The following is a 25,285-nucleotide window of genomic DNA, read 5'->3' as shown; positions in this document are numbered from 1 at the left end:
ATGTTGTGCTTTGTTGTCCTTCAGTCCCGCAGGTGGAGGTGGATTCAGAGGTGGAGTCTGTCCAGCTGCCCCTCAAAACCAACACTTCACCTGCCTGAAGACGCTAAAGTGGAGTGGAAGGATAACAATGCAAAGGTCCACGTGTATGAGAACGACCCTGACCAGCCTGAAGAACAGCACCAGGTTTTCAGAGACCGAACGAAGATGAATGAAGACCTGCTGAAAACTGGAGACCTCAGTCTGACCCTGAAATACCCCACAGACTGGGACAACTGGACCTACACCTGTACCGTCTACAGCAGGGAGGGAAACATCCTGCTGAAAAGAACATAGTGGAGCTGAAAGTCAGAGGTCAGTGCTGTAGATACAGGTCAAAGGTCGAGGTCATGGCAGGAGTTTTATTCTCTAAAAGCTTTTAGTTTTGAATCTATTTTCAGTTCATTCAAATAAAATAAATTCTTTGATGTTTTGATCTAACAAGCCAAAAATGCCAGTCGGAGCACTGTGGTTTTTATTAATGAACTAAGAAGACCATTAAAATGATCCTACCTCAAAATAAAAGCCTCTGGCATGATGTGAGTTCAGATCAAATCAATAGTTTTTGTTAGTTTTAGTCTAAATCAAGTCTAAATGTATAATATCATGTTTAAAGCTGCTGAGATCCTTGAAAACACTTTGACCAGTCATTGGATGTTGTTCACATGTCAACCAACCAACACCTGGGTGAGTTCACCAGCTGAAGCTGATAGATACTCAGAGATCAGAGACAGAAGCAGCTGTATGTAAGCGTTCTACAGGACTGCTTACACAAACCTGATATTACTGATGTCTCTAGATATTTCTCATTCAGGATTCAAAGTGTTTATTGTCATGTGTAACAAGAGAAAAGGGGCATTTCTCTGTGGCAATGAAATCCTTTCTCTGCTGTCTACAGATGTCCGGTTAACATATACATTAAGAATGAACATATAAATACAAATAGTACAAATAAATAAATAATGACAGAAAGAGGAGACAAAATATGGAAATGTGAAACATAGATGTGTGCAAAGAGCTGTAGCTTAATATGGTGGTTAATATGCAGGATGACCTGATGTGCAAAAAACGTTATTATTACTGTTCAAAAATAGGTCAACTGTTCAAGAGTCTGATGGCAGTGGGGAAGAAGGAGTGTTGAGTCTGGATGTTCTGGATTTCACGCTTCTAAACCTTTGTCTCGAGGGCAGAAGTGTGAACGTGGGTGTTGGGGGGGTGTGGGGTCTTTGAGGATGGAGGCAGCTCTCCTCTGGACTCAATGGTAGATGCTCTGCAGATAGGGCAGCGGAGTCCTGGTGATCTTCTCCGCAGTTGCTATCACTCTCTGCAGGCGTTTGGTCCATAGCAGTAGTGCTGCAATACCATGCAGTGATGCAGCTGGTCAGTGTGCTCTCCACAGTGCAGCTGTAGAACCTGCTGAGGATCTTGGCCGACATACCAAATTTCCTCAGCCTCCTCAGGAAATACAGCCGCTGCTGAGCCTTCTTGACCAGCTGTGTGGTGTTCAGTGTCCCGGTGAGGTCCTCAGAGATGTAGACGCCCAGATACCTAAAGCTGCTCACCCTCTCCACTCCAAGGCCCCGGATAAACAGTGGCTGGTGAGGCCTCCTCTTCTTCCTCATGCCCAATATCATCTCCTTTGTGTTGTCAGTGTTGAGTTTTAGGTTGTCGTCCTCACACCATGACACCAAAGTGACCACCTCTCTCCTATAAGCCACTTGTCCCCTCCAGTGATGCGAACTTCAAAATAATGTTATCTTTGTTGGAGGTGACACAGTCGTGAGTGTACAGGGTGTAGAGGATGGGGCTGAGGACGCAACCTCCGAAGGCGGAGCTGTAATCAACAAAAAGTACCCTGATGTATGAGTCTGTGTTTTCTAGGTGGGTGAGTGAATAGTGAAGGGCAGCAGTGATGGTGTCTGATGTGGACCTATTGGGCCTGTAGGCATACTGCAGGGGAACCAGTGTGTCTGTGATGGTTGCTCTGGATGTAGGCCAGCACCACTCTCCTCAATGCACTTTGCAATGAGTGGAGTGAGTGCAACTGTTTCTGTAGTTGTTCAGGCAGGTGGCTGGGCTTTTCTTGGGAGAGGGGATGATGGTTGTGACCTTAAACATGTGGGGACAGTGTTCTGGGAGAGGTTGAAGATGGAGGTAAGAACCTCAGCCAGCTCATTTGCACAATGCTTTAAGAACCCGTCCCACCATGTTGCCTGGTCCTGCTGCCTTTGAGGGTTGATCCTCCTCAGGGCTTTGTGCACCTGGTCTATTGAGACTGCTGGCAGGGGTGGGGGTTGGGTGGTCTGGAGGGTCTGAGGATCTGGGATGTCTCAAAGCGGGTGTAGAATGCATTGAGATCATCCAGCAGACTGCCTGAAGAGCTGATGGTGCTGGTGGTGGCCCTATACTCTGTGCTGCAGGCCTTGCCACATGCGCCTGGGGTCAGCAGAAGAATAGAAGCCATCCAGCTTCTCTCTGTACTGCCTCTGTTCCGCTGTGATGGCTTTCCTCAGTCCGGACTTTGCAGCTTTGTACAGCAGTTCTCCATGCTGGCTGCAGTTTGAAACACATCCCAGTCTGTTTGGACAAAGCAGTCCTGTAGGATGCTCTCAGTCTCTGGTGTCCAGAGTTTCACAGGTTTAGTGACAGGGTTCGATTGTTTCAGTTTTTGCCTGAAAGTCGGGTACTTGAACAGAGAGATGTGGTGCAGCCCTGAATGCTGTAGACAGGGTGTTCTTGTCACGGGAAGCAATGGCCACGTATTGGTGGTATTTTGGGAGTGCAGTCTGTAAGTTGCATTTATTAAAGTCACCAGCAACAATAAAACAGCATCTAAATGAGTAGTCTCTAATGCACTGATGATGTCATAGTTTGCCGAGCGCTGCTGTGGAGTCAGCTCACGGCAGGATGTAAACAATGGCCATAAGCACAGCTGAGAACTCCCGCGGCAGATAGTAGGGGCAGCATTTCAGCATTAAAAACTCCATATCTGGCGAACAGTACTTGTGGACAGTCTGTATGTCTCCACACCATGATTTATTAATCAACGCACACACACCTCCCCAATACCCTTACCGGAGGCTGCAGTCCGGTCTCCTCGGTATATGAATGGGTCTGCAGTTGAATGGTGCACTCTTTGTCTGAGAGCCAGGTCTCGGTGAAAATAAGAGCGCAGCATTCTCTAATTCCCCCCGCCTCCCCCTCTTGCGTTGCTTATGTTGTCGTTTCCGAAGTGCTATCCTGGGGTCAGCTGAGTCACTAGGGCTTGGTGTTTAAGGGAGTGGTGGTGGCGGTGGCTGCCGCGGCGAACAATGACTTGAAGTTGCGGTGGAAGGGTGAAGTCCAGAGGATTGTATGTGTTACCGATGTCAAGTAGTGCCTGTCTCGGGTATGATAATAGTGCACTGCACTTATCAAGTGCAAACAAAGCAAAAAAGTAAGCAAAAACAAACAACAAGTTGGCATCTGAGTGTGGAACAAACAAACACGTCTGCCTCAAGGGGCAACATGTTGAAAGCAGAGCGCTGTAAAGGAAAGGGCTGTGATTGGTTCATAACACGTCAATGAGAAGAAAGGAAAGCTTCAGAGCAACATGAATGAAACAAGTGTTTTGATGACGACTGAAAGCCAAAACTGTCCCTGAAATCAGAATCCAGTTCATCTCCAGCCCTGTCAGCAGTTCCAGCTGTAGTGCTGTTACAATAATAGTCATCACTTCTAGTTTCACAGCAGCAAACTGGGAACATTCAGCGTCTCAAAGATTGACCTGTTAGCACCTGCAGACATTGTTGAGCTGGCTCTGCTGATCTTGTCTTCATTTCTCCACTATTTGGAGAAGCTTCAGCAGGATCCACAGTCAGAGTCAAAGTGGAGTTCTAGCATGGACGTGACGCTTCAAGAAGCTTCAGACAGACAGTGTTCTCCAAAAGTTCTGCTCTAAAAGGAAAACTTTGAGCTGGCTCTGTGATTGTTGTAGTCAGAAGGATGGAGGCTGGATCTTTGATGAGTGCTTGCACACAGGCTGTCTTTAAGTATTCTGGGACAACAGCCAGAGGACAGACGAGTGTTCATTATTGGAAGCAGCCGAGGGGCAGGGACATCCCAAACTTCACTCAGGAACTTTGGAGGAATCATATCTACACAGCTTGATGAGCGTTTCAGTTGTGCCACAGTCCTTCAAAGCTCCTCCACAGAGACTGGCACAAAAGAAGATCAGATATGGTGGCTGGGGTCGGGGACATCAAGAAAAGAATCAGGAGCTGCTGTTTTGGATTTCCTCTCATTCATTTGATCCTTCAGAAAGTTCAGAAAGTGAAGACGTTCTTCACTCGATGCCGTAATCTGATGAAAACTTGCAGGATTTCAAAGACGCTCCACTGAGCTCCAAAGAGCTCTGGGCTGTGCTTATTAGAATGAATTAAAGGAGAGAAATAGCCTCGCCTCCTTCACCTGTTCATTGAAAGCAGTCGTTCATGCTTTCATCTCTTGATGACGCAGCTGAAGATTCACCTTCTTTCCGGTCTCCTTTCTGCCCTCCGGCATTGTCTTTTCAGACTGTGAATGTCTTTGTGGATCCAGGGCAGCGAGCGAGCACCACGTTTAGTCCTGATCTTAAAGGTGCAGTTGAATCTAAAGTGGATGTACAAAGGAGGTTCAGATCATTCAGAGTGTTTGTGTGTGTGAGGGAGGAGGAACACCAGTGGTGGTAGAAACACTGATGAACATGTTTCTCCTGCTTCCTCATGAAAAGAGCGTCAGCGTACTGACACAGCTGCTTTTGCCTGATCACTTGGAAAAATGATCTCAAACAGAATCCATCAATGATCAGATAGAAACACATCAGCTCAAAGCCTGGAGTTCATACTGAAGCCCACAGTTATATGTAGGCCAACAACACGCTGTTTGAAACCAATGAATTTACTGTACTGAGGAACTCAAATGAGTCAGTAAGATCATCAACATGGATCTTAAAATCAGCAGCTCAGATCATGTGATCACACATAAGAACCATGGAGCAGGAAACATCTGAGAGTTCAGCTCCAACTCGGATGGAGTCTTAGGAGGGCGGAGATACCTGCACAGATAGGTGTTTCACACTTTAACAAGCAGCACCTCCAAACTACAACCCTTCATCCACCTTAATAGGGGAGCATTTGAAGCCAAAGCTCCACCCACCCAGCCACTTTCTCTGGGCTGACTGAAACAATCATATGTGGGGTCAGAGTTCACAGACTAGACAGTCCCTCTCCAGGTTTCATCATGTTTATGTTCAAAACATCAAATCAAGCTGATGGGAAGTTGTAGAATCCTTCAGAAATAAAAGCCTGACTATTCAGAGCTCCAACATTAAGAAGAGCAAAGTGAACCAAGGTGGATGGAGGCAGCAGAGAAACTGTAGGGTGGAGCTGAATGCTTCATCAATGGATGATGCAGCAGATTTTCTCCACCTTGCACAAACTGTCCTGTTAGTTATTATGACTGGAACATCCAAAATGTCTCCAGAGGCTCCGAGTCCAGCTGAACATGTATTAGTGTTTAGAGTGGAACTGAGCTGATAGGGACTAGGACCTGGGGGACGTCAGTCAGTGACGGAGCGGTCAGCAGGTGTGGGCAGGTGTGGACAGGTACTTGATGGAGTGTTTCCTGCTGGACTCCATATGATATGTTAGCAGAGAGGATCTGGCTCCTGATTGGTTGAAGTGGAGCCCATCTGCTGCAGAAAGATGCCTCCTGTCCCAGAAAACTTTGAAGTTGTCTCTAAAGCCCAGGCTGTGGGAGTCACACACAGAGGAGAGCCAGGTGTGGAGGCCGAGCAGCCGCCCAAACGCCCCACGGCCACAGGTGGGAGTGGGGCCGCAGATACAAACACTACGGTGGGCTTGTTTCACAGCCTCACAAAGACACACAAAGTCCAGTTTGAGGAAGTGGGAGCGCTGTTTGGAGTCCGGTTGGTGCCCATGTGGATAAGGATGGTGTCGGCCTCCGGACGGGATCGTATTCTGCCAGGAAACTTGTCTAAAATGTCCCAGAGCGTCGGGCCGGGAAAAGACCGAGCGTACGCCTCCTTTATTGTGAAATTCCTCACCATGGTAACTGAACACATCAGCTGGTCTGCAGCAGGTTATGTTCAGAGTTTGAGGCTCAAATCGGCTCAAAGTGTCCCATTTTCACTGATTGTTTCCCGACGACATGCTTCAAGTGTGATATGGATCCTCTGCTGAAGGAATCTGCTTTCTATCCACAACCTGTTGATCCGTATCTGACTAACAGCAGCGCAGGAAGCCCTGCAGTTACAGAGAAACTGTCTGAGTCGCATTGTTGCTGCAGTTTACCTGCAACTGCTGTGAAGAAAAAGTCTCACTGTGTTTGTGTTTGGTCCTAATCTGCTGCCTGTCTGTTTGACATGCTGGATTTCCAGCTGATAGATGACAGATTAGAAACTGATCAGTCTATTGATCACACAATATTCCATCAATAGAATTGATTTGACTTTGATTGTGTAACAAAGTGATTTCCACGTCTCCTTCATGATGTGACAGTGTCAGAGCTGAATGCACTTGTAGAGTATCATGTTTTTATGGCTCACATTTAAAGTGTTGCAGCTCTAATGTACAGCTGTCATATTAGAAATAGAAGCAGCTCTGATTTTAGTGCTCAAAGAAATCTATGAAGTGATGAATTCACACATGAACAGTTTTCTGCAGCGTTCCTCTCGGCCTTATTTGCAGCTCCACTCTTGTTTTTGCTCTAATAATTATTTCTCTCCATGAGCTGTTTCTCTGCCTGAAGGAGGCGCCACTCCATCGCTTCATTTAGTGCAGAACAAGAGTCACATGATGCTGCTCTGAACACCAATCACACTTTGTACAGCTCATGTTGTGTTTGTTGTCCTCTCAGTGTGTCAGGTGGAGGTGGAGGAGGGGGCGGAGTCTGTCCAGCTGCCCTTCAAAACCACACAAAACTTGCCTGAAGATGTTGAAGTGGAGTGGGAACACTTTGAACCTGAATACAGGAAGGTCCACGTGTATAAAAACGGCTCTGACCAGCCTGGAGAACAGGAAGTGGTTTACAGAGACCAAACGAAGATGAATGAAGACCTGCTGAAAACTGGAGACCTCAGTCTGACCCTGAAACACCCCACAGAGAGAGACAGTGGGAGATATGTGTGTGAAGTGAGGAGGAAAGGACGATTTAGATATAAAACTGTGCTGCTCAAAGTCAAAGGTTTGTTTGTCTATGTCTGTGTGTGTGTCTGTGTGTGTGTGTGTCTCTGACTGTCTTGTGTCTCCTCTGCAGGGAGAGTTTAGGTCCAGGATCAAACAGGGGACATCAGGAACAGAAGCAGCTCCATTGATCCGACTCCTCTGATGGCTGATCAATCAGTTTGATCTGTGTGTTCTTTGATTATTGATCAGTGATGTCAGAGTGGAGTCAGTGTGATGTTGTTGTGTGTTTGAGACTTTTAGTGTCCATGAAGGTCTCTGCTGCCGTAGATCCTCTGAACTGTGACAGAGGTCTCACTCTGGAGGAAACTCTCAGCACTTTCCAGCAGCTCCTCCATCATGGAGGACGTTCCCTCACTGTAACAGGTGGAGGAGAGAGGAGAGGAAGCACAGGTGGATCCTCTGAGGAAGAGGAGCGTTCCTACAAACCACATGATCACATGACCAGAGGACAAGCATGTGCAGAAACACATTAAAGTCAGCCTGTAAACTCATCATGAGTTTTTCTGCTGTAAATGGAGCCGTGTTGTATTTTCTTTAGAACAAAGCTGAGCACAGTAAGGACTGAGATGAAGACATGAGAACAGATGAAGTTAGTTTGGACTTCCTGATGCTGACTCTGACTGAGGTGACGAGTGGATGCTAACAGTTTCTGTTTCCTCGATGGAGCTCTCTCATCTTCTCCACATCTCTGCTGGACATAATCTTTCTTCACAGTTAACAGCAGCTGGTGTAAGAAGATAAACTCTATGACAGTCATTCTCAAACCGTGGTACGCGTACCAGTGGTGGTACGTGGGAAATATCCCCCCGGCCCCCAAAATTAAGAATAAATAATATACCATTGTGGAGGTATGCAAAGATGACACGAGGGTTCCCGAGGCTCCTCTGGGATCCAGAAAACATCTCCCGTATGTGAGTCCTCTATGAAGAGCAGCCTTTTCTTATCGCCAGCGGTCACGGCCGCTACAAGAGCGCTGGCTGGGCGACTCATTTCCCCAGGCTTAAAACTACAAGGCAGCCAAAACGCTGGTGGTAAAAACACAGCCCTTTTCCACGGTGCCGCGATCCCAACCACCATCAATGAGTCGGAGTCCCCAGGAGAATCGGTGGGAGATGCCGTCGGAACTATCACCTGGATGCTGAAGCTCCTAGTACCCCAGAAGAGCGATAATCCTTCGAGGCCAGCAGCAGGGAGTTTGATGAGGCCAGCTCGCACTGGTGCCGATAAATGTCAGAGGAAGACATGAGTAAGAGGAATCCAGCATACATCCATTCCTAACAAGGACAGCGTGCTCTCTATGAGCTCGAGAGCGGTACCATCATCCAGGCCCGAGAAAGAGAGGAGTTTCTCGGCCCGCTCTGCGTCGGAGAGGAAATAACACCGCAGAAGCAGCGCCTTGAGAGTGGTGTATTTCCCTTGGATGGGGGGTTCCTGGAGGAGGGTCATCACACGGCAGGTGGACAGTGGATCCAGCGAGGTTAAATGAAGACAGAAAACATATAAATCACCTTGAGCGACTGTTGTTGTGATTTGGCGATAGATAAATTGAATTGAATTGAAAAACTAAACAGCAGTGGTGTTTGTAGTGTTACTGAAGTTGGGCTAGCTGGTATGTGGTGGGTAGCTACACAGCTATGGTTAGCATAATATAAACACAGTGAAGCTGGAGGGTGAACGCTAACTTTTTTTTCCACTAGATAAAAGCTAACGTGAGGGTTCCCAAAGGTCAGGGACAAATGTAATCAAGCATCAAATGGCAGGATGCTGTAAAACGGATCACACTTCAGTCAGGAGAACGACTGAGCTAATCCATCCACAATATGAGGTTAGCCATTAATACACTGCTGCATGGGCTGGGCTGTAGTTACATCGTAAGGGTTTAAAAAACTGAGCTTTAAAATGAACAGTGGTAATAAAACCCGAGAGAGGCCGACAGTGATCACTGACCTTGGTAGGGTCACGACGTACAAGGTGGACTCACGCGCAGGACTCCGGGGATGATGTACACAAGAGAATTTATTACAGAACAATGTCCAATGAGTGTATATACACAGATACGGGGCAGTGCTATTTACAAGGGTGCGGGGCAGTGCTATGTACAAAAGGTGAGGGGGGCAGGGTCCGGGGAAAATCCAGGGGAACACGCTCGTTTTCTCTCCACACAATCCAGGCACGAATCCACTCGCACACCAGGAAAACAGTCCAGGGAATCTGTACACAAAGAGACGCTTGTTAAATGCTAACACACACTGCATGGGAAAATACTGGGGCGCTTGACTTTCACTGACGCGATTCTCACAACGATCCAGCGAAGAACAGCCGTTGCTTCCAGTCTTAAATACCACACTGATGAGGCACAGGTGTTTTCTTCCTCCGAGGGCGTGGGAGAGAAAGAGGGGAGACAGCTGATCAGCGACCAGCTGAACCCCCAGGCCGTGACAGTAGGGGCTTGTTTAGATTAAATAGAACAAGATCCAAGCATTAACATGTTAAAACACAACAGCCTTATAAAACTCAGGTAGGTTGAACCCGGACGCAGGATTCATCAGGTCATTGTTTAAAAATTGGTTATTGGTTATCCCACCTGCTGTGAATGTTTTAATGCAGTACAGTGTTGTTATTATCATTATGTCACATCCTGTTTATGACAGTTAAAAAAATAACATTCATATAAATTGTCTCATGTAAACTGTATGTGGTGTTAAATTGGCCTATACTACTGTACTATAATGTTGGTCATAAGGATGGTACGGTGGCCCCTAGAGACAAAGCACGTACAAACTCCAAAACACTTGCAAACTCCAAACGCAACGGACGTGCTCCAGGACGCTAGGGGCAGTGTTGAGCTCGATTTGCAAAATAACGGCAAGTTTGTCTGTATGGGACGGTCTAGTCTCCGTCTCGCTTCCCAGGTTGCCTAGCAACCATGATACTAACCGCTGGAAACGTGTCATACAACTTTGTTTGACAGAAATGAAGGTGAACATATTTTGTTCGTTTGTTTGTTTCTACATGAGCTTTGTGTGGTTTGATAAGTCTCTGAGGCTGAGACCACAGGACAGTAAAACATGATTGTTGGGCTTCATTCTGAACTGAACAGTCATTTAAGATTAGTTGGTAAATAACAATTAGCTAATGTTGTTCATGAGACTAAAGTCATATCACTTTGGTAATGTAAATTAATATGGCCAATATTTTATGTTATATAATCATTATTAGCTATTACAGCAGTGAACATGAACTCTGTCTAATACTGAGCCTCAGTACAGATTCAAGTTGCAGTTATTTACAGTGGGGCAAAAAGTATTTAGTCAGCCACCGATTGTGCAAGTTCCCCCACCTAAAATGATGACAGAGGTCAGTAATTTGCACCAGAGGTACACTTCAACTGTGAGAGACAGAATGTGAAAAAAAAATCCATGAATCCACATGGTAGGATTTGTAAAGAATTTATTCGTAAATCAGGGTGGAAAATAAGTATTTGGTCAATAACAAAAATACAGCTCAATACTTTGTAACATAACCTTTGTTGGCAAAACAGAGGTCAAATGTTTACTATAGGTCTTTACCAGGTTTGCACACACAGTAGCTGGTATTTTGGCCCATTCCTCCATGCAGATCTTCTCGAGAGCCGTGATGTTTTGGGGCTGTCGCCTAGCAACACGGACTTTCAACTCCCGCCACAGATTTTCTATGGGGTTGAGGTCTGGAGACTGGCTAGGCCACTCCAGGACTTTCAATGCTTCTTACGGAGCCACTCCTTTGTTGCCCGGGCGGTGTGTTTTGGATCATTGTCATGTTGGAAGACCCAGCCTCGTTTCATCTTCAAAGTTCCCACTGATGGAAGGAGGTTTTGGCTCAAAATCTCACGATACATGGCCCCATTCATTCTGTCCTTAACACGGATCAGTCGTCCTGTTCCTTTGGCAGAAAACAGCCCCATAGCATGATGTTTCCACCCCCATGCTTCACAGTAGGTATGGTGTTCTTGGGATGCAACTCAGTATTCTTCTTCCTCCAAACACGACGAGTTGAGTTTATACCAAAAAGTTCTACTTTGGTTTCATCTGACCACATGGCATTCTCCCAATCCTCTGCTGTATCATCCATGTGCTCTCTGGCAAACTTCAGACGGGCCTGGACATGCACTGGCTTCAGCAGCGGAACACGTCTGGCACTGCGGGATTTGATTCCCTGCCGTTGTAGTGTGTTACTGATGGTGACCTTTGTTACTTTGGTCCCAGCTCTCTGCAGGTCATTTACCAGGTCCCCCCGTGTGGTTCTGGGATCTTTGCTCACCGTTCTCATGATCATTTTGACCCAACAGGATGAGATCTTGCGTGGAGCCCCAGATCGAGGGAGATTATCAGTGGTCTTGTATGTCTTCCATTTTCTGATGATTGCTCCCACAGTTGATTTTTCACACCAAGCTGCTTGCCTATTGTAGATTCACTCCCCAGTCTGGTGCAGGTCTACAATACTTTTCCTGGTGTCCTTCGAAAGCTCTTTGGTCTTGGCCATGGCGGAGTTTGGAGTCTGACTGTTTGAGGCTGTGGACAGGTGTCTTTTATAAAGATGATGAGTTCAAACAGGTGCCATTCATACAGGTAACGAGTGGGGGACAGAAAAGCTTACAGAAGACGTTACAGGTCTCTGAGAGCCAGAGATTTTCCTTGTTTGAGGTGACCAAATACTTATTTTCCACCCTGATTTACGAATAAATCTTTACAAATCCTACCATGTGAATTCATGGATTTTTTTTTCACATTCTGTCTCTCACAGTTGAAGTGTACCTCTGGTGCAAATTACTGACCTCTGTCATCATTTTAGGTGGGGAACTTGCACAATCGGTGGCTGACTAAATACTTTTTTGCCCCACTGTACATGTCTTATCACCTTAAATCTTCACTCAAAGACAAGTATCTTTGACAGTGCATATATAGGTTTATCATATAAGAGACAAATGTTGTTCCTTCAGTATGTTGGCATTACTAAATTTGGCTCATTGCTTAATATATTTATAAAAAGAAAATGTACAAGCTGTGATAAAGTTTCTGATAGAATGAAGAGTAGACTGATATATGAAATATTCCTTTATTGGGTGAGAAAATCAGACCATGTCAACTGCTTTAAGTCATACAGAATAGATCAGAGCCTTAAACAGGCTGACTTCTGCTAAATGGGTCAAACTGGGCAGAAAGTCTACAAACACATAACATCCTTATAGAATATGATGTAACACTATAGATCAACTTAGCTCAGAATATATAAAGCATATAAACAGTTACAGCATGATGCAACAAACACAGCAGCTACTGATCCAAAATACTCAAGCTTCATAGAACTGAAACCAACATTTATTTTAGCTCCATTCTGCTGCTGATACAGACTTTAGGTTTCTGAACATTAAACTTGTTGCTGCCTTTCATAGTGTGTAACTTGAAGGCCCTGAGTACTTTCTCCCACACTGAAAACACTGGGATGATAACATTATTTGAACATTACCTAATACTGATTCAGCACAGACAGTTATGTTAAACTTTCCTAGCAGTCCTTCACAAACAGGGAACAGTCTGTCTATTCTCTCCATCTGTCAGCTGCTGCTGGCTCTTCCTCTCCTTCCTCACACACTGCTGAGTTGTCCTGGGATCATCAGGGGTGCAAAGCCTCACGATGATGTGCAGCAGTGGGTCCCTCAGTCTGTCCTCACTCTGGACACTTGCAGTCGTCACACATGGAAATCAAATGTGTGATAAGCTGCAGGATTCAAACACAAGTGTAACTTATAAACACATGTTCATACTTTTATTCCACAATCAGAGAGAAAGAAACAGAGAGAGAGATGCAGGACAGACAGACAGGTGACAGTCTCAGGTGTACACACTGCTACACAACAGCACCAGAGGAGGATTTAGTTGTGTTATACGAAACAAGAAGAGTTCCAGATAGCAGTGGACACATGTGTGACTGCTGTGATTAAAGCATCTTTCTTTCAGCTTAACGAGTGAACCGTCAGCTCGTTCAAACACATGTAAAGTCCGTTTGGCTCGACACCACCGAACAGGGCAGCCAATATAACATAGCTAACATAACAGTGCAGTGAATCCTGCTTGTGCCGTGATATTCAGGACTGCAAACCGAGCAGCATCACTGACTTTCAGCTTGTTGTGTTTGGGATGACTGACTTTAATTATCCATAAAATCATCACATCTCTGTAAGATTAAAGTCAACTATTGAACGGCCGTATATTTTGAAGTAAAGGCTTTAAAACCAAGTTAGTACAAACATCGCTAATGTCACATAACTTTCCCGACATGTGGCCAACAGTAATTTTAATGTTCTTCATTAAAAAACATTTGCGCATAAATAAGTGACATAATATTCAGTACTTACTTCTGAAAGTTTACTCTCCGGCGGCTCCGCTTCCAGCGTTTTTTTCGGCAAAATTATCCACACCACCGCCGCGCTATGATCTGGGATATGTTGGGCCCATCCTTAAAATTCAGGGAAATTAAGGACGCATTGAGGGCCGCATTTCGAGCAGCATTTGAATTGGGACAGCCTTCGTCGTGTCGCTGTGACGTAATCGGCCTTAAAATGCAGCCTTTAAGGCTGCAGACCCTGAATTGGGATACAGCCCAAATCCGGTCATTGGTACTTCCTGGCTTGTGTAGTTACGGTAACAAAAGCTCAACACTGCCCCTAGCGTCCTGCAGCACTTCCGTTGTGTTTTGGAGTTTGCAAGTGTTTGTCTCTAGGGGCCACCGTAGGGTGGTACTTCACGAGCCATATATTTTATGAGGTGGTACTCATTGTGAAAAGTTTGAGAAGCACTGGTCTATGTGAAACTTGATATCAGTAATAAACTGCAAGGAAACGGACTAAGTTGAACTAATTCTAATCGTACTGTAGTTACACTGATTTCAGATTATATTCATGGTTTCATATTTACATGTTTCTTCTCAGTTTGTTTGTTTGGGCAAATTACATTTATTAATGAACATGCTCAGAGTTGTGAAACTTCAGCTCCCACAATGCTTTGGAGGCTATCAAAAGAAAATGCATGCACGTCAACTATAAATACACACCATGAGGCGTAGTAAGGTATCAGGGCGAATTGAATTCTTCATTTAATATGGAACATTACTCCTGCATTAACACAAATCATCATGTAATTCATAAAAACAGATCTAAGTGGTTTCGTCGTCTTCTGGGTTAAGTCAGGCACTTATTGCTTACCTGTGTCTTACAAAGGAAACAAAGGACAGCTTGACCTGAAGACTCAAACACGTCTCAGTCATGTTCACAATAGGAGGAGGAAACACATTCAAAGTGATACAGAACATAACAAATATAATGAGATGAAAATAAAATCTGTTTGAGGTTTAAAGAATGTTCAAATCTATAGATGATCAGAGTCCAGGTTGAGAAAAAATGTCTTAGCTGAAGTTACAGGCTGGACTCAAAAAACTTTAAAGGAAAGTCCACGGTCTGTATGTCCAAACAATCTCAGCAGGTAAGTCGGCTGAAACTGGCTCCTGGGAGGAAAAGAGGGCAAAGAAGGCAAACGCAGAGAAACAGCAGACTGACCTACAGAGGTGAGTACCACACTATAACCACTGTAAGTCCTCTGTATTTAGAGGAGCCAGCTGTGTTCCAGCATGGTCCCTCCCCTGTGGTGTAAGGTGTGGTTAACACATCGGTAGGTTCTATACTTACAGTGTTTTTATACGGTTGTCCACGCTTCTCCCTCCTTCCTCCGCCTCTCACTCTTACCCCACTCTTCTACTCTAACACTTTTCCTGTTATGTTCTTTACCTCTTTTCACCACATCCAAACGGTCACGGTCTAACTTCCTGATGAGTCACTTAAACACTGCTATTGAAAATCTAGAACAATTATTACAGAATTATTACTTATTTTTCTGTTTTAAAACTCTGATTCATTGTCAATATCGTATGATTTACTTTTAGCTCAATCAGAATGCATATATATTCTTTTTATGACTCTGTGTTCAGCACTGTTTTTTTATTTTACTTTAATACATAAAAACACTGAAGAAACAAACAAAGTTATGTCTTCAAAATATGACACATGACTCAAACAGCACTACACATCCTTGCTGCATGTTGTTTCTCCTCTGAGTTTAATTGTGAAAGTCATTTGCTATAAAAAATTTTTATTTTGAAGGATCAAAAGGAAATTATCAGGTTTTCTCTGTCTAACTTAAGAGGACCAAACCTTTAGTGCAGCAGCAGCTGCGTGTTGTTGTTATCAGGACTTTAACTGGAGATGAAGATGTTGCTGCCACTCCTGCTCTCGTACTCGGTAAGAGCGCTCTTTGAATGCAAACACAACAAACACAGCTGTTTGTGCTTTTAGACAACAAAGTCTAACATGAGTTTACTGGATGTAAACTGACTCTACTTGACTTTATTCCTTATAACCCCCTCTGGGACTTCATGCAGGGCGCTCACAGGGTTACAGCTGAGTTCATATCTTTAAGATGAACTATCTGTGTGTTCCGACGTCTCTGTTTCTTACTGATAGAAACACAAACCTGCCAGAGTGTAGTGACGTTTGACAAGATTAACGACTATGGCAAAAAAAAAGAAAAACTTGTCCATGATACAGATGAAAATCGGTTGTGTTGCCAGTTGTGTGTAACATTGTCAGTGGTGACACTTTTTCTATTGTAACACTAAGATGTTTATTTACTAATAAACTGTTTTCTCTGTGTGTGACTGTTTCTGCCTCATTTGATGTTGTTGCATGGTGAGGTTATGTGTTAAAATTGATGGACTGCGGTTGTCATTATTAGCGCTGTTGTCTCAAAAAGGTTCTGGGCTCAGATCTGCTTGTATCTGTGTTCATTTTTCAACCAAATGTAGATATAAATAAGAGATGGTTTCCTCCTTTCACCTCAGTGTTGTTCAGACATCCATCAGTTTTCTTTAACATCTTTGATGTCCTTTCAGTGTTTGTTGGAGAGGAAGGATACATGTTTGAATGCTTTTCATTACATTACGTTACATACACTTTCTGAAACGACTTTGTATGAACCCAAGGAGAAAATCCACTGCAAATACATAAACATGTTTTTGTTGTGTGTGCTTGTGTCTCCTTCCAGTTTCCCAGCATGCCCTGGCTCCGGTGGTGGAGGTGTATGAGGGGGAAAATCTATCCTGTTGCCTTACGAGTACTCAGGTATTATACCTGAAAACCCCCACAGTGCTGTGGACTCGCAATGATCTCAACCCCAAATCTGTCCACCTACGACGAGAGGAAACAGATGATCTGAAAGGGCAAAACCAGCGTTACAGAGGGGCGCACATCAATGAGGCCTGATGCTCTGGACAGTTCAGACTTCAGCCTCACTCTGAGAAAACCCCAAATGACTGATAGTGGCAACTACACCTGCTCCATCGGAATGAAAGAGAGGAACGGAAACTGACAGACATACAGCTGCATGTCAAAGGTAAGAAACCCAACACCTGTGATTATGAAGGTCAGAGGTCAAACTAAAGAGTAACAAAAGATCTTTCTAGTTCTGAAAGCTGATAAAACTAGTGGTAATGTTTTCTAGAAGCAAACCACACTGGAAAAATAAAAACATGAACACCAAAGAAGAAGAAAATAGAATCTTATTGGTACAATTTTTGGTGTCTACTAAATCTGGATAACTTGATCCAGAAATTCTTACATGTGCAGGAAAACCAGCACCTGACAGGCCTAATACGGACAGACAATAACACAACTGACTGTTACTTAGTTGATTACTAACAGTAGTACTGTGAAGACCTGGCACAGTTTTGGCTCACAATCTGTCCTGATAGTTTATCATGCAGAATAGAGATTTTAATGACTTTATTATTGATATCTTTTAACTGACAGCAGAGTCAGAGGTCAGTAACACAGATGCTCAGATCAGATCGATTCTATGATTAAAATCAGTGTGACTGAATCTGCTTCTTAGTTACAGAACATCCAGAAATACTCTCAGCCCTTCCTTTTTCCCCACATTTTGTTATGTAACAGTCTTATTCCAAAATGGATGGAATCAGTTTTTCACCTCCAAATTCTACCTGCACAAAATCCCCATAATGAATACGGAAAAACATTTGCTTAAAATTGTCCAGGTATATTTAAAAAAGCTAAAATTAACAGATGGACAGAAGTACTTGCAGCCTTTTCTGGGACACTAAAAGTTGAGCTCAGTTGAATCTTGTTCCCTTTGAGAATATGTCAGAGTTGTTGATTGGAGTCCACCTGTGGTCGATGCAGTTGATTGGACATGATTTGGACAGGCACACACCTGTCTGTATAAGGTCCCATGGTGGACAGTACATGTCAGAACACAAATCGAGCCTTGAAGTCCAAGGAATTGTCTGCAGACCTCTGAGACAGTATGCATTGAATCGAGTTTGCCAAAAAGCCCCTGAAGGACTCTCAGATCATGAGAAAGAAAATTCTCTGGTCTGATGAAACCAATATTGAACTCTTTGGCCTGAATGCCAAGTGTCGTGTCTGGAAAAAAACAGGCACCACTGGTGGTGGCAGCATCATGCTGTGGGACATTTTACAGAGGAAGAACTAAAGGTTTTCCCGAATACACCAATGTGTAGAGACCTCCTTGATTACAACCTGCTCCAGCGTGCTCTGGACCTTAGACTGGGTGAAGGTTATCTTCCAACAGGAAAATGAACATAGAGACAAGATAACAAAGGAGAGCTTTAGGACCACTTTGTGGTGTGTCTTGAGTGGTCCAGCCAGAGCCCAGGCAGGAACCCAATCAAACATCTCTGGAGAGATTAGACAATGCCTTTGCACTGACACTCCCCATCCAGCCTGATGGTGCTTAAGAGGGTCTGCAAAGAAGAATAAAGAAAATGCCTAAAAATAGCTGCCATACTGAGAGAAGACTGAAGGCTGTAATTGCTGCCAAAGTTGCTTCAACAAAGCACTGAGCAAAGTTTGTGATTACATGTTATTCTCATTTTTTTATTTAACATTGCAATCATTTAAACAGTACCCTGTCATTGTGAGGTATTGTTCAATTCAATTCAATTTTATTTATACAGCGCCAAATCACAACAACAGTCGCCTCAAGGCTCTTTATATTGTAAGGTAGACCCTACAATAATACATACAGAGAAAACCCAACAATCTATGACCCCTATGAGCAAGCACTTTGGCGACAGTGGGAAGGAAAAAACTCCCTTTTAACAGGAAGAAACCTCCGGCAGAACCAGGCTCAGGGAGGGGCGGGGCCATCTGCTGCGACCGGTTTGGTGTGAGAGAAGGAAGACAGGATGAAGACATGCTGTGGAGAGAGACAGAGGTTAATAACAAGTATGAAATGCAGAGAGGTCTGTTAACACATAGACCTCTCTGCATTAACACATAGTGAGTGGAGGAAGGTGTCTGGAAAGGGAAAAACTCAATGCATCATGGGAATCCCCAGGTATTGTTGTGTGTAGAAATGTGAGGTGAAACTCAATCTAATCCATGTTGGAATAACAAAATGTGGAACAAATAAAGCACTGGGAATACTTTCCAGATGCAATTTTTATATTTTGGTTTACTGTCCTCTCAGACCAACAGGTTGAGGTGGAGGTCGTTGAAGGATCAGAGTCTGTCATCCTGCAATGCAACACAACACCTGACCTGCCTGAGGACACCACAGTGAAGTGGACGAGATTTGACCAAGAAATCATGATGGTCCACGAGTATTCAAATGGAAGTGACCAACTTAAGAACCGGACGACTTTACTGTGGTCGCACAAAGATGAACAAAGACCTGCTGAGAACTGGAGACCTCAGTCTGACCCTGGAATACCCCACAGAGAGAGACAGTGGAGGATACATCTGCACCATCTCCAGGGACAAAGACATCCTGAGACAGAAAGTAGTGCTGCAGGTCAAAGGTCAGAGATGTAGATAAAAACCAGGATACAGTGCAGGACTGAGGTCAGAGTTCAAAGGTCATGTTGTTTTGTAATTTTCCACAGAACAGTTGCCTCCTTGGGCCACAGCTTCCCTGGTTCTCCTTGGTTCTTCTTGGGTTCTGGAGGTCTTTTATTTTATTTCCGGGCACTATTTCATGTCAGGTGAGTGTCTCCTACTACACTACCCATAATGCCGATGGTTATCAGGTGTCCTCTGGTGGCTCCTTGACTGTGGCTCACACAACTTGTTCCAGAAGCTGAAAGAGTTGAGAGTTACAAACAGCTGATACAGAGAGCTGAGAACTTCCAGGTTTGTTCCAGAAGTCAGAAAACCTCCTTCAGACTCAGTCATTGATCAGTGAAACAGCTCCACAACATGACTTTACTAACAGTGTGTGTGCTTCACTGCTTGATCTGTGAACTCAGTTTTCTATGTAGTGCAAATCATAACAACGGTCACCTCAAGGTTCAAGTCATAGATTCCACAATAATACAGAAAAAACCACAACACAAACATGAATCATGAATCTTATAAATAACAGGTCATTATAAAAACAGCAATAACAAAATTCACACTGATCAAATGGAGCCATTCTCTCACTTCTTTAAAAGGACTTTAACTTCTTCTGTAGATTTTTCCAGAGGCAACAGGGACAGAGGCAACTTAGTCAAAAGCTTTTTCCCCCAATTCTGTTCTGACTCTAAGGACACACATATACACACTAAGAAAGAACAAACCCAAGCAGAGATTTATAGAAAAATCAACCAATGAGAAAATCTTCAGATATACAGAGTTGGACATTTAGCAGCAGCATACAGAGAACAGTGATATACATGACTTCCACAGCCAGTAATAAAATTAAAACACAATAATGGAAAGTGTCCAACCTCTTTATTCAATCCAATAACTCTTTAACTATTGACCAGGTGCATTCATAGAAGCAGATCACTGTCCACTAAAGGTAAAAAGTTACAGAGATGAAGTGTTTACTCATTTGGAGAAGAAACACATTTATGCCTCAAAGAAAACTTAGTATAATTTCAGCTCAGCAGCCTTTCAGTGTGAGCTTTAATGACAAATTATGATCTTGTCACGGTCTGCATCTGGGTCACTGACCCACGACCATGACAGATCTTTAATGATACCTAGATATTTATAAGATGTCACTATTTTTTATTTTTAATCCTTTAACTGGTTTTGTTCTTAGGAAGTGTCTTGCCACTTGAACTTGAATTTATCTGAATTTAACGCCAACTTAATTTGAGTCAAATGGGACTGAACATCATCAAAGGCAGACTGCACAAATTCAAGTTTTTGCACTTCATCTGAATAAAAATGTAATGCAACATTTTTATCTATGTACACAGAAGAGCAGTGGTCCTAATATGGAGCCCTGGGGAACTCCTTTGGACACACTGTGTTCTAGCTGACAAATAATTTGATAACCAACTCACAGCATTTACAGCTACACCAATTTCTTTAGTCTGTTTACTAAAATGGCAGGACAACTGTGTCAAAAGCCTCCGACAAACCAAGACAAAGAACAGCTCAGTATTTTTTTCAGTCCATTGCATTAATGATGTGTCACCACTTTAATAGCAGCAGTTATTGTGCTGTGTTGTTTACTGAATCCTGATGGGAAATAATTAATTTTAAAATTTTGGGGTTGTTCATTAATAAGCTTTTGTAAACTTAAACACAGTATTTAGATGTGGGCCTGTAGTTATAACATCACCTCTTTTCATCAAGAGAGAACATTGGTAGATTTCCATATTTCAGTGTTCAGTGTTCAAAAGACTAAAACTAAAATTACAAGTTGGCGATTCTGTTATAAAATCTGCAGCCAGTTAAGAAAATAAGGATCAGGTTTGATTTGGTCCTGCAGATTCATTGGGATCAGTCCGGTGGACCTTAAATCTTGGAGTCAGAGGAGAAAAGCTGAAGGCCTGAAGGACTGAGTTTGAGTTGTTACAGAGAGAGCCTCCTGTTTATTAAGCTGTTTGAAATCTGATGTAAAGATTCAAATAAAGACCCTGAAGAAACAAAATGTATAAAGCACTTAAAATATTAAAATCTAAAAATTTTCAGTAAAGTACGTCAGCCTTTTAAAACAAAATCTGGTATTTTGGTGGCTATATCCCCTTAATAAGATTTTATTATTTTCCAGAACTTTTTAGGATCATTAAGATGTTTAATGATTTTTCAAAGCTAAAACTCTGATTTGGCCTTTTTTAATTTTAGAAGGTTTAATGATTTCTGCAGAACTCCAAGGACAAAACTAAGCATTCTGTAAATATTCCATGCCAGCTCTACATCAGTAATGAGGTGGATTCTGTTCCAGTTGTTGTCCCAGAAATCATAAAATAAATTTTGCTCACAGAAATTCTTAAAATCTCTTAAAAACTATTTGAGGCTTTGATTTTGGGAGCTTCAATTGTCTGACTGTAGCGATCACACAGTGGTCACTGACCTCATTTGAAAAACACTAATATGTGTGTGTTAGTTCTAGTTATGTACAGGTCCTGGATCAATGTGATGAATTTAGAAGCAGTAAATTAGAGTTGATCCAGGCCTTTGTGTCTTTAAAACGTGCCTGTAAATGATTTGACAGGTATTATTCATGAAAATCGAATGTGTATCATCTGGAGAGCAATCATACACATCTATGAATAATTTTTGTTTGTGAAGGAAACTCCTCATTTACATGAACAAACTGGAATCTATCAGATATGATTCAAATCACTGCAGTGAATTTCCTTTATTAACTCTGGTGTGTTCTAGTGTTTGTAGTAAAATGTTGTGGTCTACACTGAGGTCTAACAGGACAAGCACAGAAATAAGTCCTCTGTAACAGGTCATAAGAAGAACATTAGTAACCTTCACTACAGCTCATGTTGTGCTTTGTTGTCCTCTCAGTCCCCCATGTGGGGGTGGATTCAGGGGTGGAGTCTGTCCAGCTGATCTGCAAAGCCACGGTTTGCCTGCCTAAAGATGCTAAAGTGGAGTGGAAGGATGCAAACAACAGGAAGGTCCACGTGTATGAGAACGGCTCTGACCGGCCTGAAGAACAGGACGATAAATACAAGAACCGAACAAAGATGAAGAGAAACTTACTGGAACCTGGAGACCTCAGTCTGACCCTGAAACACCCCACAGATGGAGACAACTCCACCTACACCTGCACCGTCTACAGCAGGGAGGGAAACATCCTGATGGAAACAAGTGGAGCTGAAAGTCAGAGGTCAGTGCTGTAGATACAGGTCGAAGGTCAGAGGTCAGACTCATGATGGTGGTTCAGTCTCAGTGGCTCCATCCAATAATGTTACAGTGTTAGCATGTCTGATGTTTGTGGCTGTTTTGGTTTTTATTTGATTTCCAGCCAAATGTAAAAGCTTCAGCAGATGAACTGTAGGAGCAAAGTTCATGTGTGAGACTTCATCTGAAAGGTAACATCTTCTAGTTTCTGAACATGTGTTTGTTTAGCATGTGGCTAAAACACAGGCTAAGCTAAGTCAGCTCAAATCTCAGTAAAAACCTTCTTTGGTCCTCATCTATAATCAGTCATATCTGAGTCACAATAACTAGAAGATGATTTCTAGCAGAAGTGTGAACATCTCCACATCCTTTCTCCATGTTATCATCCAAAGCTGTGTGAAGTTTCAGAGCTCTGCAGCTAACAGAGACTTTCAGTTTGCTGCTCTCTTCCTCTGACAGCTCCATTCTTAGGGAGCGTTAGTTCTCTGTTTCACTTTATTCCACTTATTCAGTCTGATGTTCTCTGATCTGTTTCTCTTGTTTAGTGTCTTCAATGCTGCCAGTGCCTCTCTTTGCTTTAACCAACCTTTCTCTTTATTTCTGAGCTTTTTAAGGACTTTAACTGATGCATCAACCTTTGAAAATGGAAAGAAATCAGTCAGATTCATGGCTGCATCACAGTGTCACATGTAGTTCTCCACATCAGCTGGATTATATCTATAGCAGCAAACAGCAGCTGATGCACAAATCTTTGTCTGTGTTAATAAAGTTGGATCAGTTCAAACAGTTTGTTGCTCTGCACTTGAAAGCAGCTTGTACAGTTTCCTAACTAATACTGTAATTCTGTACATGAGATTTTATTGGCTGTTAGTGAGCCAATCAAGAACATTCAGACCAATCAGGAGACTGTGGGGGAGGGATGTGGAGTTGACCTTTTGGCATTTAACCACGAGCTGTAAACATGGATAAAGTTAGCAGAGAATAATGTCTGTTAGTGAGGTGGATGTAGAGTTTAGCAATGATAGAGTTTGGTGTCATCTCCACAGCTCATAATGTATGCTATGCCTTCTGATGATACTGCCTAAATGAAGCATGTATAATGTAAACAAAATTGGTCCTAGCACTGAACCCTGTGGAACACCATAATTAACCTCAGTGTGTGAAGAGGACTCTCCATTTACATGAACAAACTGGAGTCTATTAGATATGATACAAACCACTGCAGTGCAGTACCCATAATACCTACAGCATGTTCTAATCACTCTAATAGAATATTTTGATATGAATGGAAGGTTGAAGATTGGCCTATATTAGCTAAGGACCACTGGGTCTAGAGATGCTTTTAAAGTAACGCTTTACCTACTGTCAGCTTGAAGGCCTGTGGTACATAATTATTAGAGATAGGTTGATCATATGATTTGAAGCGTGAATTAATGTCAGGACTTCTTTGAGCAGTTTTGTATGAATGGGTAGTGAGTCCAGCTGTGATGTTGATTTTCTATTGAATGGACTTTTTCAAATCCAGCGTAGGCCTGTGTTTGTGAGCTCATTAACAGCTGTTTGTTTAGAGAGACGTGGTCCTCACAGGACAGCCACTACAAACATATGATTTTTAGAATATGATGCATTACTGCAGATTCAACACAATAGAAAGGATTTGAAATGAGCTCAGCCTTAAACATGTGCAGCAGTAATATTGATCCATAGACACTGATGGGAACATTTTTCTGCACAATAAGTACTTTGACTTTTCATACTTTATGTACAATTTGCCAGTACTGCAGTTTTGTGTGTAGTGAGGTGTTTTCATGGTGTTTTCTTGGTGCTTTTACTAAAGGAAGGCTTCTATCAAATTCTTCCACATGTTGTCAAACTGAGCTGTGTGATGAAGTGAGTGTGACAGAAACACTCAGACTGTGTTTCTTACTTTGTTGTCCTCTCAGTCCCCCAGGTGGAGGTGGATTCAGGGGTGGAGTCTGTCCAGCTGCCCATCAAAACCACACTTCACCTGCGTAAATATGCTAAAGTGGAGTGGAAGGACAGAAACAACAGGAAGGTCCACGTGTATGAGAACGGCTCTGACCAGCCTGAAGAACAGGACGATAAATACAAGAACCGAACAAAGATGAAGAGAAACTTACTGGAACCTGGAGACCTCAGTCTGACCCTGAAACACCCCACAGATGGAGACAACTCCACCTACACCTGCACCGCCTACAGAGGGGAGGGAAACATCCTGCTGAAGAAACAAGTGGAGCTGAAAGTCAGAGGTCAGTGCTGTAGATACAGGTCAAAGGTCCTATAGCAGCAAACAGCAGCTGATCCACAAATCTTTGTCTGTGTTAACAAAGTTGGATCAGTTCAAATAGCTTGTTGCTCTGCACTTGAAAGCAGCAGTTTTTCTAATGCAGTGTAGTGTACTTCTCCCAGTGAAGCAGCAGCATTCAGCCTGTTTAGAGTCAACACAAATGTCTCCATCCAAGCTCATGTTGTGCTTTGTTGTCCTCTCAGTGCCCCAGGTGGAGGTGGAGTCAGGGGTGGAGTCTGTCCAGCTGCCCCTCAAAACCACACCTCACCTGCCTGAAGACACTAAAGTGGAGTGGAAGGATAACAATACAAAGGTCCACGTGTATGAGAACGGCTCTGACCAGCCTGAAGAACAGCACCAGGTTTACAGAGACCGAACTAAGATGAATGAAGACCTGCTGAAAACTGGAGACCTCAGTCTGACCCTGAAACACCCCGCAGATAGAGACAACTGGACCTACACCTGCACCGTCTACAGCAGGGAGGGAAACATCCTGCTGAAGAAACAAGT

General features: G+C 43.3%; 1 protein-coding gene across 1 annotated transcript; it reads left to right on the top strand.

Moving 5' to 3' along the window:
- Positions 1 to 25,219, top strand: LOC120737298. Its single transcript, XM_040037912.1, has 4 exons — positions 1 to 323; positions 22,428 to 22,453; positions 24,411 to 24,705; positions 25,216 to 25,219. Exons 1-4 carry the CDS (start codon positions 1 to 3, stop codon positions 25,217 to 25,219), a joined length of 648 nt encoding a protein of 215 aa, XP_039893846.1.
- Positions 25,220 to 25,285: the final 66 nt, after the last annotated feature.

This window comes from Simochromis diagramma, unplaced genomic scaffold (assembly GCF_900408965.1).
Source record: "Simochromis diagramma unplaced genomic scaffold, fSimDia1.1 OVJJ01000044.1, whole genome shotgun sequence".
NCBI lineage: Eukaryota > Metazoa > Chordata > Actinopteri > Cichliformes > Cichlidae > Simochromis > Simochromis diagramma.
Note: the sequence above shows the minus strand (reverse complement) of the source record. Positions and strands in the feature narration are given on the sequence as shown.